At 44.2% G+C, this 16,919-nt stretch overlaps 1 protein-coding gene across 5 annotated transcripts in view; it reads right to left on the bottom strand.

Moving 5' to 3' along the window:
* Window positions 1-16,919, bottom strand: part of SCUBE2 (signal peptide, CUB domain and EGF like domain containing 2) — a 77,463-nt gene that overhangs the window by 25,214 nt on the left and 35,330 nt on the right. For 4 of the 5 annotated variants that reach the window (XM_040258411.1, XM_040258412.1, XM_040258414.1 and 1 more), the window contains 7 exons: window positions 14,334-14,450; window positions 12,746-12,868; window positions 12,219-12,335; window positions 11,892-11,978; window positions 10,131-10,235; window positions 7,927-8,082; window positions 7,318-7,524 (listed from right to left, as the gene is read on the bottom strand). In XM_040258411.1, the coding sequence (XP_040114345.1) occupies window positions 7,318-7,524; window positions 7,927-8,082; window positions 10,131-10,235; window positions 11,892-11,978; window positions 12,219-12,335; window positions 12,746-12,868; window positions 14,334-14,450 (912 nt within the window). The remainder of the gene's footprint in view (window positions 1-7,317; window positions 7,525-7,926; window positions 8,083-10,130; window positions 10,236-11,891; window positions 11,979-12,218; window positions 12,336-12,745; window positions 12,869-14,333; window positions 14,451-16,919) is intronic. The other variant, XM_040258416.1, reaches the window with a different exon arrangement.

Here is a 16,919-nt window from a genome sequence, read left to right as displayed (position 1 = left end):
GTGAACTCCGGGAGATGGTGATGAACAGGGAGGCCTGGCATGCCGCGATTCATGGGGTCGCAAAGAGTCAGACACGATTGAGTGACTGAACTGAACTGAACAGATAAATATATTCAAGGTCTCTCATGACTTGGCCATGTTTTTCCCACTAGCCTTGCTGCCCATCACATCCCACCTTCCACTCCAGGGACAGTAATACTGAAATGCCAAAGATCCTCTGTGCACATCTTGCTGGTCCTCATTCTCCAAGGCTCTTCCTCTACCCATTTATGCATCATCTGTGCTCCCTTTAAAGCTCACCAAGGCTTTCCCTCTTTGGGGAAGCCTTCTCTGACTCTTCCCTGGGAGGGTTATGACTTGAGAGATGCTATCTTACTTATTCAGTCCTCCTCAGCACCCATCACAAAGCTGGCCCACAGAAGACTCTCCATATCAGTTGGGTATGTGGCTCAGACGGTAAAGCGCCTGTCCACAATGCGGGAGACCCGGGTTCGATCCCTGGGTTGGGAAGATCCCCTGGAGAAGGAAATGGCAATCCATTCCAGTACTATTGCCTGGAAAATCCCATGGGCAGAGGAGCCTGGTAGGCTACAGTCCATGGGGTGGCAAAAAGTCGGACACGACTGTGTGACTTCACTCACTCACTCAGGATAATCACAAGGCATACCCAGTACCCAGGAGAGGTGAGAGTATTCAAACTGAGAGTTAGGAACATGGGCTCTTGAGTCAGACCCAAATTTGAATCCTGGCTCTGCCACTTGCTTGCTGCATGACACTGAGAAAACTGCTTACCTTCTCATGCCTTTGTTTCCTTATTTATAAAAACGGTATGATGCAGAATAGACTTGTGACAAGGACTAAATTAGAAGAGTCGTGTAAGGTGCTTAGGGCTTCCCACGTGGCACTAGTGGTAAAGAACCCACCTGCCAATGTAGGAGACATTAGAGACTCGGGTTCAATCCCTGGCTCAGGAAGATCCCCTGGAGGAGGGCATGACAACCCACTACAGTATTCTTGCCTGGAGAATCCCATGGACAGAGGAGCCTGGTCAGTTATAGTCCACAGGGTCGCAAAAAGTCAGACGTGATTGACGTGACTAAACACGCACAGAAGTAAGGTGCTTAACAAAGGGTTGAAGGCATTAAGTGTTCAATAGATGTCAACATTTTACTAAATTATGTTTTTTAAACTTTTTAATTAAAGGAATTTCCTATCAAGTCTAGGTGATAAATATTAGTTTAATATTGGTCTATATTGCTAATATACCACTTACATTTTCCTTGATTTAAAACAGAAATTTTCCACCTGCTCAATTCCAAATAATTTCTCAGTTTTGAAAAAATCAAGAAAATACCTGGTTTCTCCCTGCCTCAGGCCCTTTGCACATGCTGCTGTCTCCTCTGTTCAAGTGCCTCCTGCTTCCATTGGGTTTGCATGCTCAGTTCTTCCTTCTGACTTAGGTCTCAGCTCAAACGCAATCTGCTCTGACAGCCTTCCCTGAATACCCTGTAAAGAGCAGAAGTCGCTCCTCCCCTCTGACACTTTCTGTTCTATTATGTTCAATAGCACTTATACTTTCTGAAACTATCTTTTCCTTTACTTTTTGATTACCCATCTCTCTCTATTAGAATGTGAACTTCATAAAAGCACGGTTTTCACCCATTATATTCTTAGTGCTTCATCCCAAGTTCTTTTTGTGGCACAGAGTGGGATCTCAATAAATTCTATTTGAATTAATTTTTCCCAACTGCTGCAGAAAAAAGCTACTACTATTAAAATTTGAATTAAACTTTTCTAGTTCCTCAAGGACCCAGGCACTAGAATACTTCCCAGTTTGCCAGTTGTCTGGGTTGTCTTTTCAAAATTTCAGCAAGTTTCAAAATAATCAAATATAAAAATTTATACTTTAACAAGTATATTCCTTAAATAATGTATCCTTTATGAAAGGATAAATAGCTATGAAAGAAAAAGAGAAATCCAAGTCATTATTAATTTTTCTTTAGATACAAAGGACTTTATGAATTACTACGAGCTTGATGGATTTGTTCCTTGGAGAATATAATTGCCTTTTTTTTTTTTGCCATCTTGCTAAAATTGATCACAGATGGTATAAAGATCACTTGCAGAGCGGGCTGTCCTCAAAGTCCTCAAATGCCAAAATAATGAGACTTTACTATATAAAATTATTATAAGAAAGAAAATGTTTGGTCAGAAGTGACTATGTTCTTTGATAAAATGTGGGGCCTTAAATTTTATTTTTTAAAAATTACATTGGAAAAACAAAAACTTCAATGGAAAAATAGCTAAAGAAAATGGATATTCTCAGAAGAGGAAATCAAAATGGCCATAGACATATGACAGCATGCTCAGTTTTACTAATAATCAAAGAAACACAAGTTCAAATGACCATCATTTTTACTTATCAGATTTTCAAAACTTAAAAAGATCAATAAAATATAATCCATGTTACCAATGATGTGGGGCAATAAGCACTCAATCACAATGTTGGAGGGAGTATATATTAGTATGTTTCTGGAGGCTGAGTTAGCAGTATCTATTCAGTTTTAATAAACTGTGGAAAATTCTGAGAGAGATGGGAATACCAGACCACCTGACCTGCCTCTTGAGAAATCTGTATGCAGGTCAGGAAGCAACAGTTAGAACTGGACAACAGACTGGTTCCAAATAGGAAAAGGAGTACGTCAAGGCTGTATATTGTCACCCTGCTTATTTAACTTATATGCAGAGTACATCATGAGAAACGCTGGACTGGAAGAAGCAAAAGCTGGAATCAAGATTGCCAGGAGAAATATCAATCACCTCAGATATGCAGATGACACCACCCTTATGGCAGAAAGTGAAGAGGAACTAAAAAGCCTCTTGATGAAAGTGAAAGAGTAGAGTGAAAAAGTTGCCTTAAAGCTCAACATTCAGAAAACAAAGATCATGGCATCCAGTCCCATCACTTCATGGCAAATAGATGGGGAAACAGTGGAAACAGTGTCAGACTTTATTTTGGGGGGCTCCAAAATCACTGCAGCCATGAAATTAAAAGATGCTTACTCCTTGGAAGGAAAGCTATGATCAACCTAGATAGCATATTCAAAAGCAGACATTACTTTGCGGACTAAGGTGCATCTAGTCAAGGCTATGTTTTTTCCAATAGTCATGAATGGATGTAAGAGTTGGACTGTGAAGAAGGCTGAGTGCCGAAGAATTGATGCTTTTGAACTGTGGTGTTGGAGAAGACTCTTGAGAGTCCCTTGGACTGCAAGGAGATCCAACCAGTCCATTCTGAAGGAGATCAGCCCTGGGATTTCTTTGGAAGGAATGATGCTAAAGCTGCTCCAGTACTTTGGCCACCTCATGCGAAGAGTTGACTCATTGGAAAAGACTCTGATGCTGGAAGGGATTGGGGACAGGAGGAGAAGGGGACGACAGAGGATGAGATGGCTGGATGGCATCACTGACTCGATGGACGTGAGTCTGAGTGAACTCCAAGAGTTAGTGATGGACAGGGTGGCCTGGCGTGCTGCGATTCATGGGGTCACAAAGAGTCAGACACGACTGAGCAACTGAACTGAACTGATTCAGTTTTAAACATGTACATCCTTCGACCTGCAATTAAACATCTACAAGTCTGTCTTCCAGAAATATTGGTCTGTGCACAAAAAGAATATTTATTGCAGCATTGTTGGTAATAGAAAAATTAGGAATAGCTTGATTAAATGTCACCCTCAGGAGGATGGCTAATAAATACTGGTGTCTTAAAACAAACGTAGACCAGGAAGCTTTAAAAGAAGTATTATAGCTCCTCTGTTAGCATGGAAAGGTGGCCATGATCTACTCTGTAGTTAAAAACAATATGCAGTACATTAAAATACCATTGATATATTTTTTACTGTTTTATCACATACAAACCTTCAGCCTGTTTTTAATACAGCAGCCAAAGTTATCCCTTTCAAACAAGTCAGAACCTTGTTATCACTTTGCTAAAATCCCTTCTCAGGCTTTTCTCTCACTCAGATTCGGAGTCCTCACCGTAATTTCCATTTCCCACGTGCTCTGGCCCTCTGCCTCTGCTCTGACTTTCTTCCTCCACCCTCCTCTCCCCAGCTCTCTTCATCCCGGTCTTCTCCTCAGTGCCTCGGGGTTTTAGTACTCGCTGTTTCCTTTACCTGGGACGCTTCCCCTAGAAGTCCTCACTGCTAGTGCCTCCCATCCTTCACATCGCTCCCCAAATTTCACTTTTCAGTGACCACAGCCCCTGAGCATAGTCTGCATTTTGGCAGAGTACTTTCCTCCTCACCCCTCCCCTTTCCCTGGCATTTTCTTTTTATTTATTTATTTTTATTTTATGGCTGTGCTGCACAGCATGACCAGGAATCAAACCTGCGCCCCCTGCAATGCAAGCGTGGAGTCTTAACCACCGGATCACCAGGGAAGTCCCACCTCGGCATTTTCTATTCCACTTCCATGCTTACCTGTTCTTCACTCCCTCACCACCATTTGCTACAGGATATACTTTCTTCTCTATTGGTTTGTGGTCTGTCTCCCTCTTCTAGAACTCTAAACTCGGCGAGGGCTGAGATTTTTGCTCTTTTGTCTCATTATTGGATTCCAACACCTAGAATAGTTCCTGGCACACATTTGGTGCCCAATAAATATTTGTTGAATGAATACATAAAATTTCATTTTTATATCTGCATAAAAACAGATGTAGAAAAATCCACAGCAAACTATTGATAGTGATTATTTCTGGGGAGTGAGGTTAGAAGCTGATTGGAAATTTTTCATCCTGTGTACATTTCTATATCATTTGACACATGTACCACTTCTAGGTAATTAAAAACTAAAAAATATATATATTTTAAAGGAAAAACATAATGGTCCCATCTCTCCTTCTAGGTGACTCAAAACACTCCTTGGGCTCTTTTCTAGAAACAAAAATGGACAGTAGCTCACCAGGTTCCTCTGTCCATGGAATCTAGGCAAGAATACTGCAGTGGGTAGCCATTCCCTTCTCTAGGGGCTCTTCCTGACCCAGGGATTAAACCCAGGTCTCCTGCACTGCAGGCAGATTCTTTACCATCTGAGCTACCAAAGAAGTCCCAGAAATATAAAATAATCCCCAAAAAGAATTATCCTCCATTTGTCTTCATTGCATGTGGTATCAGAGTTCAGAATATACCGGTAAGCCTGGTCTTTATGAGGTTCTAACACCATTAATGCAGGACTTCTCTGGTGGCTCAGATGGTAAAGAATCTGCCTGCAATGCAGGAGATGTGGGTCTGTGGGTTCAATCCCTGGATCGGGAAGATCCCCTGGAGAAGGGAATGGACAGAGGAGCCTGGTGGGTTACAGTCCATGGGGTTGGAAAGAGTCGGACACAACTGCGTTAATCGACCAGGAATATAAGACAGACACACACACACCATGGTTTGCCGTTGCCAGGAGTGTGCTGGGTAAAAAGCCTTTCCAACTAACTCAACTGACCCTTCTTTATACCCACTTCCTCCCTCCAGCAGGAGGAAAGCTTCACCGGTAGTTCCTTGGGCTGTGTTCCTTGACATCGTAAAATCGTCAATGCTGCTGTCAGACGGGGTGAACCTGAAACGGTCCCTTGCGGGCTACAAAATTCATCCAGTGCTAGAGGGAGCGCTAGAGACAAGTCACGTGGCCTCTCTTAGAAGCAAATCCAACCTAACTCGGCATGACAAGCATCTCAGGGACACATTCACACACACAACAGCCACACTAACCTCGTACTCTGTGTCTTCCACAAGTGGCCACAGTCATGAGGCAACTCCCGATCCTCACCGTGAGGTCTTTATTCCCCAGAAGCATACCCATAGTAGTATTAATAATATTCTCACTGGGAGTTGTTCCACAAAGGCCCTTGACATTAGCTTTTTCTGAACTCTTAATTGGCCATAAAGGCTCCCTGGTAAGCTTGCAGCACTTGGGGACGAGGGGTGTAATACAGCTCTGAGGCCAGAAGCAGGACAGACCTGCCTGTCCCTGACAGTTTCTGCAGCTCACCCTGGAAACTAGGGCAGCAACAGCCAATTCTCATCACCGTTTTGATATGAAAACTGGAACTCTTCAAATTTTAAGTGAGAACAAATCAACCAGCTGGGTTGTTTTTATCCTTTTTTTTTTTTTTCCAAGAGAGTCAGCTGGAATGAGAGTTACGATTATTTGAGAAGAGCCCCTGGTAGACAGTTACCACTTGATTTTATACATGATTTCCAGTATGTTTTGGCAAAGCAACAGAATAGGGCTGTGGTGAACAAGTGCCTCTGGGCTTAGCTTTGCTTCTTTTGAAACACTGATTTATTACTCCTTAGCTCAAGCTTCATTTCTCAGGCCTTGTTCCTCTAATGACGCTTTAGAAAGGACATCACTTTACTCTGGAGGGGTCTGCTTATTGAAATTCACCTTTCTTTAGGACCAGAGCACAGGGTTTGGAGTAGGACCATCCTTGTGACCTTGAGCAAGAATACTTACCCCTCTGAACTCCAGTTTGCTCTTCTGTAAAATGCAGATAATAATACTGCCTGGTCAGATGACTATAAGGATTGAATGAAGTAATGTACATAAAATGCTTAGTGTTATGCCTCAAATCATTACCATTATTACTATAAAGTAAGACCCTACTTTTCCCCCTTCTAAGACTCCTTCAGTAGAGTCTCCCATAATTGCCCAGAACAATCTCTCACAACAAACACACCTCAAGAGTGACTACCTTGGAACCTCCTGCCCAGATTCCTCTTGCCTGGAACTTCATCAGAAGCTTGGGCCATACCTCAGGGATCTCATAAGGCAGCTGAGGATCCCTAGCCTCTCCCCTCCACAAAATTATGGACAAGAGTTTGTTAACTGCCACCAGGGGTCAAACCACAGGGAGATGATAGGGGAACTGTTGAAAGCGGAGTGTCGAAAAGGCTCAATGATGTCTTATATTTGCAGTCCTGCCACAGCTAGGGGACCACAGCGCTTTGAAGACCACAGTCCCTCAGATCCTTAAAGGACAACCCTCTCTCTTCTCATCAGCCCTGCCTCTTCTATCCTATCCCTTGACTCAACCAATATTTACTAAGTGCCAGGCACTACTCCTTGTGGACAGGGGCTCCTGATCCAGTAGGAAAGGGCAATACCAAGTGTAGATTTCAAATGAGGGTGGGGATCCCGGGTGTTCTCTGGAAGGAGCCTGGGGAGAAAGGATGGGCCAGACTTACTTATGGCTACCCCTAGTGTTTTTGGAGCTCAAGAGAGTTCTATTAGTAAAAATGTCCCAGCTAGCAGGCCACTCACCACACTGGTTTCCTCCATGGTCCTGGCCCATTGCACAGGACTGTATCTGGCGTTCAGATGTTCGGGGAGACTTTTTAGCCACTTCAAGGTTCACGCCTGAGAGCTGGAGGTGCAGCTGCTCCCTGTGGGCAGCCTTCCGGAGCGTGCGGATGGCCTTCCGGAGCCGCTTCTCTCTTCGCTTTACGATGCAACTGAGATCACAGGACCCTGCAGAAACCAGAGAGTGTAGTGGAAGGGAGCTCAGGCTGCTGTACGTGTCTGCTGGACTATGTCTAGACCGACTGCAGGGCCTACCAACACTCACAGCCCCCTGCAGACAGCGTGGGGAGAGATGTGGAGCTGGGCACCGAGCAGGCTGGGCAGCATTTGATTCAAACAGAAATTTGTTGGCCAAAATGGTAGCTTTGAGTTTTGATGAGGCAGATAAAATCATCAGGTTCCAAACCAGTTCAGTGTAGTTTGGGAGTAAACAAACAACAACAAAAAAAAAAACAGGAGATACTTAAGTGAATGTACAATTTCCCCCCACAAGAATGATGAAGAGCGAAAGGCAAAGAAACAGGAGAAAGCTGTAAGAAGCCTGGCACCAGAGACTATTTTCAAACCAACCTGTCACCTCCTTTTGGTTAGTTTCAAGCTCAAACTCAACAGTGATAAACATTTCCTTAGGGGCGCTCGGTCGGCCAGGGCCTCCTGGGACTTGCTTGCCAGAGCTGCATGTAAGGTTTGCGTAGCGGAAGCTCTCTTTTACTGAGCTGTGCTTCTCTGTATGGAGAAACAAAATTATCGGAAGCCAAATCCTGGCAAAGCACTCGGCTGAACATTCGCTCAAACTCTGTAAACATTTCATTAGAACAGCTCTCAGGGGACCAGATGATTAACTCCAGATGCCAAGACACTGCAAGCCCTCAGCCTGGAGCACGATGACATTCTAATCTTGAAGGGCCAGTATTGCCTCCTATGTAACTTTACCATTTAGCTCTCGAAACTGATTTTCATGAACAGATGCTGGATGTTTCTGAATGCCCAGCTACACATGTGGAAGACGGGAACCAAAGGCACAAAGAATCAACAGATCCAAACAGTCATGACGGCACACAGGACGGGAGTGAAGGTGTTATGTAAGGCAGGGTCTTGGACATGCTCGTTTCTGACCCTCACTCCTCATTCCCTGACTTCCAGTGAATCTTTTGACTAATGATTGTTAACCAGAACCAAAGAGCAGATCCACATACTGTTCACACAAGGAACTAATCTCAACTGAACTGATGAATTATCTGTATCATGTTCTTCTCTTAACATTATAAAGATGTTCAAATCAGCAGGGCATCAGGGTCAAAGGAAGGAGAAGGCAAATTAATTTTTCCCTAAAGATCCATCTTACCTCTCAAAAGGCTCACTTCAAATCTCAAACTGAACAGATGTTCATTTTGAACCTCTTTCACTTTCTATTTTCCCATATCTATTTTTAAATTTTTTTATTTTGAAGTAGATGTATAGGAAAGTTTCTGAGAGGGTACTCAGAGTTCTCACATACTCTTCATCCAGTGTTCTCTAATGTTAACATCTTATATTTACATGTATCTTTATCAAAACTAAGAAATTAACATTAGTATAATACCATTAAATGAACTAAAGACTAAATCTATCTTTAAATAATGCTTTCACCCTCTGATTAATTGTATAAATGCTCACTATTGGGGAATTTGGAAAATTCAGCAAAAAAATTAAAATCACTCAACATCCTTCCACCTAGATTTAACCCACTAATAAGGACGTGATGAGTTTTCTTTTTCTTCTACTTATGCCTTTTTTTTTTTTTTCACAGTTTAGGTTGTATTAGATATACAAAATGTGAGTCTTTTTTTCATCTTTATTACAACATTTTCTAATGTCATTAAATGTTCTTTGAAAACCCATAATTAATAGCTGTATGATATTCCATCAAGAAAAACTATAATTAATAGCTGTGTAATATTCAATCAAATGTTGCTGTTTAGTTGATAAGTTGTGTCCAACTCTTTGCTACCTCATGGGCTGTAGTGCCCAGCCTCTTCTGTCTGCGGGATTTCCCAGGCAAGGATATTGGGGTGGGTTGCCATTTCCTTCTCCAATTCCATCAAATGGAGGTGCCCAAATTAATCTTGGTTAGTTACTTAAAATAGGCAGCCAGATGTGACTACAGTGACTATGCTTTTATTTGTTTGTATGATTTATTTGAGGGTAGACTAGGGAAAGAACCCTCCCTAATACATGAATCCTGATTTTTCTTTTATTCTCTAAAATTATTCTATGAACTAATACTGGAAATGTGAGCTAGGGGAGAAAGAGGAATGTTGGATTCTGCTCTTTCCATAAAGCCAGGTCTACTTGGAAAGTATTTGTTCTGCTGAAGCCAATGGCATCACTGCCTCCAAAGATGAGATCCAGCAGAAAAGCTGGATATGATATTTTTGTTCACCAAGGATGATCCTTTCTGAGCCAAACCTTTTTTCATTTCTTTGGATTTTATTTTAAGCAAACTCTAAGATCTATAAATTTTAACCCAATATGATCACAAGTTACTTGCATCTTAAGCCCATATTGATTGCTATTAACTCACAGATTTCCCCAGAGGTCCACCCTCTGTACCCTGCAGAGGAAGTCCTAATGTGTAACCCCAGGAGCATATGGAGCTGCCAGGCAGGGGTCTTCTTCCTCTTGAGAAGAGAGTCCATAGAGAGTCTGAACTGTAGGATCCCATCTGAAGGGCTCTGCTCGCTATAGATCCCTTCCCCAGCATGCAGACACGCTACCTGCACCTGATTCCATACCTGGGAGGACTGGTCGCAGACCCTCAGGAAACAGCTCAGCCTTTTTCAAACTACATTTGCCTTCATTTAGCTTAAAGGTTACACTTGTCCTGATGGTGGCGACATCTTCAGAAAGAAACAAGTGAGAGAGGTTACCTTTGGAGGCAAAGGAATGAAAAGCACAGCGGGTAGCGGCAGTTGTCCATTGCTGGAAGCATACCCTGAGCCCCTCTCTTACACTGAGAGCAAGGAAGACTGGGATCCGGGGGCACCCGTGGCCCTGGGACGAATGGCACCAGGAGTCCCCTAAGAGTTACACTTGGCCCTTCATCTAAGATGAGTCCAGCACTCCAACATAACAAAGGGAGGGCCAAAAACAGCCTCAGCAGTGAGATGAAAAATGAGGTCATTCCCATGCCTTTCCAAGAAGGAAGGCCAGAATCCCCCAGTTCACATTTGGACAAGAGAGCGGAGAGAAACGGACAGGCAGGTTCTCCTCGATAAGCCCGTCCTGGGAGGGCAGGGCTGAGGGAGCCAGCATTCCACACAAGGACAGCAGCACTAAACACAGCCAGGACTCTCAGGGTCTGTGAGGGAGCACGGGGCCTGCTCTCCTTCCACAGGCAGTCTTAACCTTGTGTTAGACTCTGGAGCCAACGACCAGGATTCACATTCCAGCCCTTCGATTTGTGATGAGAACTTGAGCAGGTTACTCAGTCTCCCTAAGCCTCAGTGTCCTCATCCATAAAACAGACAGTCCCTACGCTACTAAAGCTGTTATGAGAACTAAATGAGGTAATGCAAAACGAAACAAAAAAACGTTTAGCCTACTGTCTGGTGCATAGTAAGAACTGAATAACTGTTAACGATTTGCTTGCCCACCCTTAGGGTGGCCTTAATCTCTAAGTGAAACAGACCATAGTGTCCCCTCTGACTGGATGCAAACATCAGACAAGAGGAGCAGCGAAGGACAGAACTCAAGACTCTGGATCCAGACTGCCTGGTCAAAACCCTGGCTCCACTAATGTCACACCTGACTCACTTTGGATATGTTACTTCACCTCTCTGAACCTCAGTTTCTTCATCTGGTTAATAAAAATAACAATAAAATACCCCCAGAGGGCTATAGCGTGGATTATAATAAATCAGCTCATACATGTTTTAACTGCTCCATCAATTCACACAAGCTGTTATTATCATGCTTTGAGCCTCTATCTTTGCTTAAACACATAGTATGGACATCTAGAACCATTTCCTTATTTAGATATTCTCATGACATCATCACAAACCCGTCTAAATCTAGAAGAACAAGGCCTCTGAAAAGCTTTAAAGGTTACTCTTTGTCTTCTGATAAACCGAAAAGGGTTTGGGCTTCTTTCTCTTGACAGGATCCTTGCTCCCCTGTCATGCTCATGGCTCCACCAATGCCTTGCACCCCAAGTACATGTTTCCTTGAGGGGGGCCTCTGAGGGGCTCTATGGTACCGGGAGCTGGGGAGACTCGAGTCTCCTGGCCCCGGAGCTACATGGCCCTCTGCCCAATATGATGACCCACCAGGGCTGCACAGAGCCTCCCGACAGAGTGGACACTCAGTAAGTGTCTGCTAGGCGGTGAGTCAGATCATAGGCGCCGAGGCTGCAGGCAAGAATATCCTGTAACATGCTCACGGCATCAGAGATCAGGAGAAAAGAAAACAAAGCCAACGCCCAAGAACAGCACCCCACAGATGAAGCCCATTGAACACGGTGAGCCCCAGAGACAACACGCAGATTTGGTAATTACCCCCGAAAGTGGAGTCATTTGATTTTTGCTGTTTGTTCCCGAGAGGAGAGGAAGAGCCGCAGGTGACAGAATAGGCCTCTTGCAGTCCTGACAGACAGAAGGTGGATTGTCAGCATGTGGGTGAGATTACAGGCTCTCCTGCCGGAAGCTCGAGTCCCTTCCTCCCCCAACTCCACGTGAACCACTAGAAAAAACCCCAGAACACAGGGTCTCAGAGCTCAGGCTTCCAAGGGTCAGGGAACAGCTGGTCAAACACTTGGAAGACCTGTGAGGGCTTCTAACACCTCGAGCCAGGAAGGCCTGGCCCGGGGCCCGGGACCCACTCACCTGGAGAGAGGTGAATGCCAGAGTGACATCTGAGGAAGCACCTGTCTCCTCCACCACTCTTACCGCACTGCAGGGACACGTGGGGTGACAGGCTAGTGGGCAGGCCCCCCTTCACTTCTAGACAGGACAAAATGCACACACTTACAGAAAGAGAAGGACACTTCCTGGTGAGACCAGGCCAGCTGACTCCCACACACCAAAGACCCAAGCAAAGACGCAGCGCGGATGCCCAGCCCAAAACACAGACAGCCGCTTATTCCCCACCACCCCCCAAGGTAAAGGAGCTTCTGGTTTGCTATTCTTTTCATAAGGAAAAGCAAACAGAAGTGAGTTCCAACCTACGCTGAAGCACAGAAGGAAACACCAAAGAGCCTGCAAAGTATCTCCTGTTTTTGAACTATTTAAAGATGGGCTGCTGCAGCTGAGGGCAGGAGAGTTCAGTAGAGGACTGGCCGGCGCACGCCGGGTCCAGGGGGCGTGGAGAGGACGGCTGGGCTGCACTGAGCCTGAGCCACGGGGACTCTTACCCACACAGTCCTTTTTATTCCAGTGGAGCTTGTACCCAGAGTAGCAGTGGCATTCGTGGCTGCCCACAGTGTTCACACAGACCTGCTGACAGCCTCCGTTGTCGACGCTGCACTCGTTGGTGTCTGGGAAGTAAAACACTCTCCTGTCACAGCCATCTGTCGCTGACCCGGCTGACAGTACCCCTCCATCAGAGAAGAAACAGGAGGGGAGTCACGGGACTGAAACTCACTAAGGGAACGTGCTAATTGCCTTCAGAACCTGCACTTGGCACCAGCTGACCCACTCCCCATTCAGTGGATTTCCTGGCAGGAGCCTCACCAGGATGGTCTCAAGTTCCATTCTTGACCAAACAGTTGCCCCAATGAGTGCATTGAGAAAGGGTCACACTCTACTGTCAGGGTCCAACTCAGGCACAGCACAGGCTCCCAGGTTAAAGCTCCACTGTCTTCCTGACTGACATCCCAAGGGAGATAGAGAGAATGAGGATTCCCCACTTGATAATTCATAAAGTGGAGGTATAGATAAGAAAAATGCCCATGTGCCACAACTAGAGAGTCTGTGTGTTACAATGAAGACCTGACGCAGCTAAATAAATAAATAATAAAAATTTTTTAAATGAGGCAGTTATGCTGTCAAAATTTTGGCACTAAAAAAGAAAAATGATGTGCATTAATCCCCATCAACCTGAGACTAGGTCCAAGTTGGAAGGTGACTCCAACTAAAACGCAGATACATATTCACATTCAGGACTTTCTTGATGGACTGGAGAGTATGTCTTCAGCCATGAGAGGTATGTGTTGAAAAGGAGAAGAGAAACAACACTATTTATGACAAATCACGACTATCCATTCTTCCTAAGGACATAGGACACAAGGATCGGGTAGGAAATACTTAGACCTGTGGTTCCCATATCCTCAGATTCCCCAAAATCACCTTGGAAGTCTAGCCATTTAGAATAAGAATCAGAATCTGCATTCTCAAAGATTGCTAAATGCATCTGATGATTAGAGGGTGCAGAGTGACACCAAATCTGACTTGGGCTATAGTCTACTTGGCCGTAAGGTCATGAGACATCAGAAGATGTTATTTCAAGGGCTCAGAGCAGAGACATAGGGTCCGTGGTCCCACTTCCAGCTGAGAGACTCGCACGAAGACCAGCTCAAAGAGCTCGAACCAAGCCCCACAGCCAGCCCCTATGCACAGTAAGACTGTGGAATCAGTTGGTGCGCCGCCAAGCCTCTCTGAGGACTGTGACTTTACTATCTGTTGGGAAGTTCCAGCAGACAGTGCATCAGCTCCTGAGAGATCCTCCATTCTCTGAGTACAACAGCATCAATAAAGTCCATAAAGCATTCACCATTAAAAGAGCTCAGCTCTTCTCTCTGCTCCATTTCACACTTGATGAATTAAAGGCATCAATGTGAGATTTCCCATAGCAGATGCTTCCCTTGAACTGAGGGACTCCCTACTACTGTTAAGTGACTGGTATGTCCAGTCCAGCTCCCAAGCTAGAAAAATTGGCCCTGATCTCAGGAAACCTTAGGAGTAAGGCCCAGCCTCATCTGACTCTAGAGGGACTCTGCTCACCTCCACAGTGGGTAAAGCCATAGAGGGTGTACCCTTCGTTGCAAGCACATGTGAAGGTGCCCAGGTGGTTGATGCAGCTGTGGTCACAGGTCCTATCCAGAGAGCATTCATCCACATCTGTAATTGTCAAAGGGAGAGAGGAGCTGAAACTGACTCTGAAGGACAAGCGGAGAGAAAAACAAGCTTATAAGAACACTAGTTGCTAACAAAGGAAAATATAAGCAAAGTGAAAAGACAGCCTTCCGAATGGGAGAAAATAATAGCAAATGAAGCAACTGACAAACAACTAATCTCAAAAATATATAAGCAACTCCTGCAGCTCAATTCCAGAAAAATAAACCACCCAATCAAAAAATGGGCCAAAGAACTAAATAGACATTTCTCCAAAGAAGACATATGGATGGCTAACAAACACATGAAAAGATGCTCAACATCACTCATTATTAGAGAAATGCAAATCAAAACCACAATGAGGTACCACTTCACACCAGTCAGAATGTCTGCGATCCAAAAATCTGCAAGCAATAAATGCTGGAGAGGGTGTGGAGAGAAGGGAACCCTCCTACACTGTTGGTGGGAATGTAAACTAGTACAGCCACTATGGAGAACAGTGTGGAGATTCCTTAAAAAATTGCAAATAGAACTGCCTTATGACCCAGCAATCCCACTGCTGGGCATACACACTGAGGAAACCAGAATTGAGAGACACGTGTACCCCAATGTTCATCGCAGGACTGTTTATAATAGCCAGGACATGGAAACAACCTAGATGTCCATCAGCAGATGAATGGATAAGAATGGGTACATATACACAATGGAGTATTACTCAGCCGTTAAAAAGAATACATTTGAATCAGTTCTGATGAGATGGATGATACTGGAGCCGATTATACAGAGTGAAGTAAGCCAGAAAGAAAAACACCAATACAGTATACTAACACATATATATGGAATTTAGAAAGATGGCAATGATGACCCTGTACGCAGGACAGCAAAAAAGACACAGATGTGTATAGTGGACTTTTGGACTCAGAGGGAGAGGGAGAGGGTGAGATGATTTGGGAGAATGGCATTGAAACATGTATAAAATCATGTAAGAATCGAATTGCCAGTCTATGTCTGATGCAGGATATGGCATGCTTGGGGCTGGTACACGGGGATGACCCAGAGAGATGTTGTGGGGAAGGGGGTGGGAGAGGGGTTCATGTTTGGGAACACATGTACACCCGTGGTGGATTCATGTCAATGTACAGCAAAACCAATACAGAATTGTAAAGTAAAATAAAAAATAAAAAATAAATAAATTAATTTTTTTAAAGCCCCCCCAAAAATAAATAAAAAAAAAACAAAAAAAAAAAAAAAGAACACTAGTTGCTGACTGATAACAAAAACAACAAAGAATTATCTATCAGCTCTCCCTGCTCACTTGTATTAAAGAAAGTGTTGAGCAACCCACAATAAGTATATTCACAGCCAGGACCCTTATTGCCAAGTGCTATTGCAAACTAAAAAGCTCAGTGGGTCTCGCTCACCCATGTTTATTTGCAGGTGGGTCTCTCTCACCCATGCTTACTTGCAGGGCTGAGCAATTTAAGATACTGAAATGAAGTCAAGTGAAATAACATACCTAAAAGTGAAAGAGAAGTGAAAGTCACTCAGTCGTGTCCAGCTGTTTGTGATCGCATGGACTGTAGCCCACTAGGTTCCTCTGTCCATGGAATTCTCCAGGCAAGAATATTGGAGTGGGTTGCCATACCCTCCTCCAGGGGATCTTCCCCACCCAGGGATCCAACCCTGGTCCCCCTCACTGCAGGCAGATTCTTTACCATCTGAGCCATCAGGGAAGCCCTAACATACCTAAAAATTGTTGTAAACTATTAAGGTGCTGCCTGTGCACCAAAGCCTTTGACTGTGTGGATCACAATAAACTGTGGAAAATTCTGAAAGAGATAGGAATACCAGACCACCTAACCTGCCTCTTGAGAAGCCTATATGCAGGTCAGGAAGCAACAGTGAGAACTGGACATGGAACAACAGACTGGTTCCAAATAGGAAAAGGAGTACGTCAAGGCTGTATATTGTCACCCTGCTTATTTAACTTATATGCAGAGTACATCATGAGAAATGCTGGGCTGGAAGAAACACAAGCTGGAATCAAGATTGCTGGGAGAAATATCAATAACCTAAGATATGCAGATGACACCACCCTTATGGCAGAAAGTGAAGAGGAGCTAAAAAGCCTCTTGATGAAAGTGAAAGAGGAAAGTGAAAAAGTTGGCTTAAAGCTCAACATTCAGAAAACGAAGATCATGGCATCTGGTTGCGTCACTTCATGAGAAATAGATGGGGAAACTGTAGAAACAGTGTCAGACTTTATTTTTTTGGGCTCCAAAATCACTGCAGATGGTGATTGTAGCCGTGAAATTAAAAGATGCTCACTTCTTGGAAGGAAAGTTATGACCAACCTAGATAGCATATTCAAAAGCAGAGACATTACTTTGCCAACAAAGGTCCTGCTAGTCAAGGCTATGGTTTTTCCAGTGGTCATGTATGGATGTAAGAGTTGGACTGGGAAGAAAGCTGAGC

The sequence above is a fragment of the Oryx dammah genome, unplaced genomic scaffold (genome assembly GCF_014754425.2).
Source record: "Oryx dammah isolate SB20612 unplaced genomic scaffold, SCBI_Odam_1.1 HiC_scaffold_17, whole genome shotgun sequence".
Lineage (NCBI taxonomy): Eukaryota > Metazoa > Chordata > Mammalia > Artiodactyla > Bovidae > Oryx > Oryx dammah.
The sequence above is the reverse complement of the archived record's forward strand: the minus strand, read 5'-3'. Positions and strand labels throughout refer to the sequence as shown.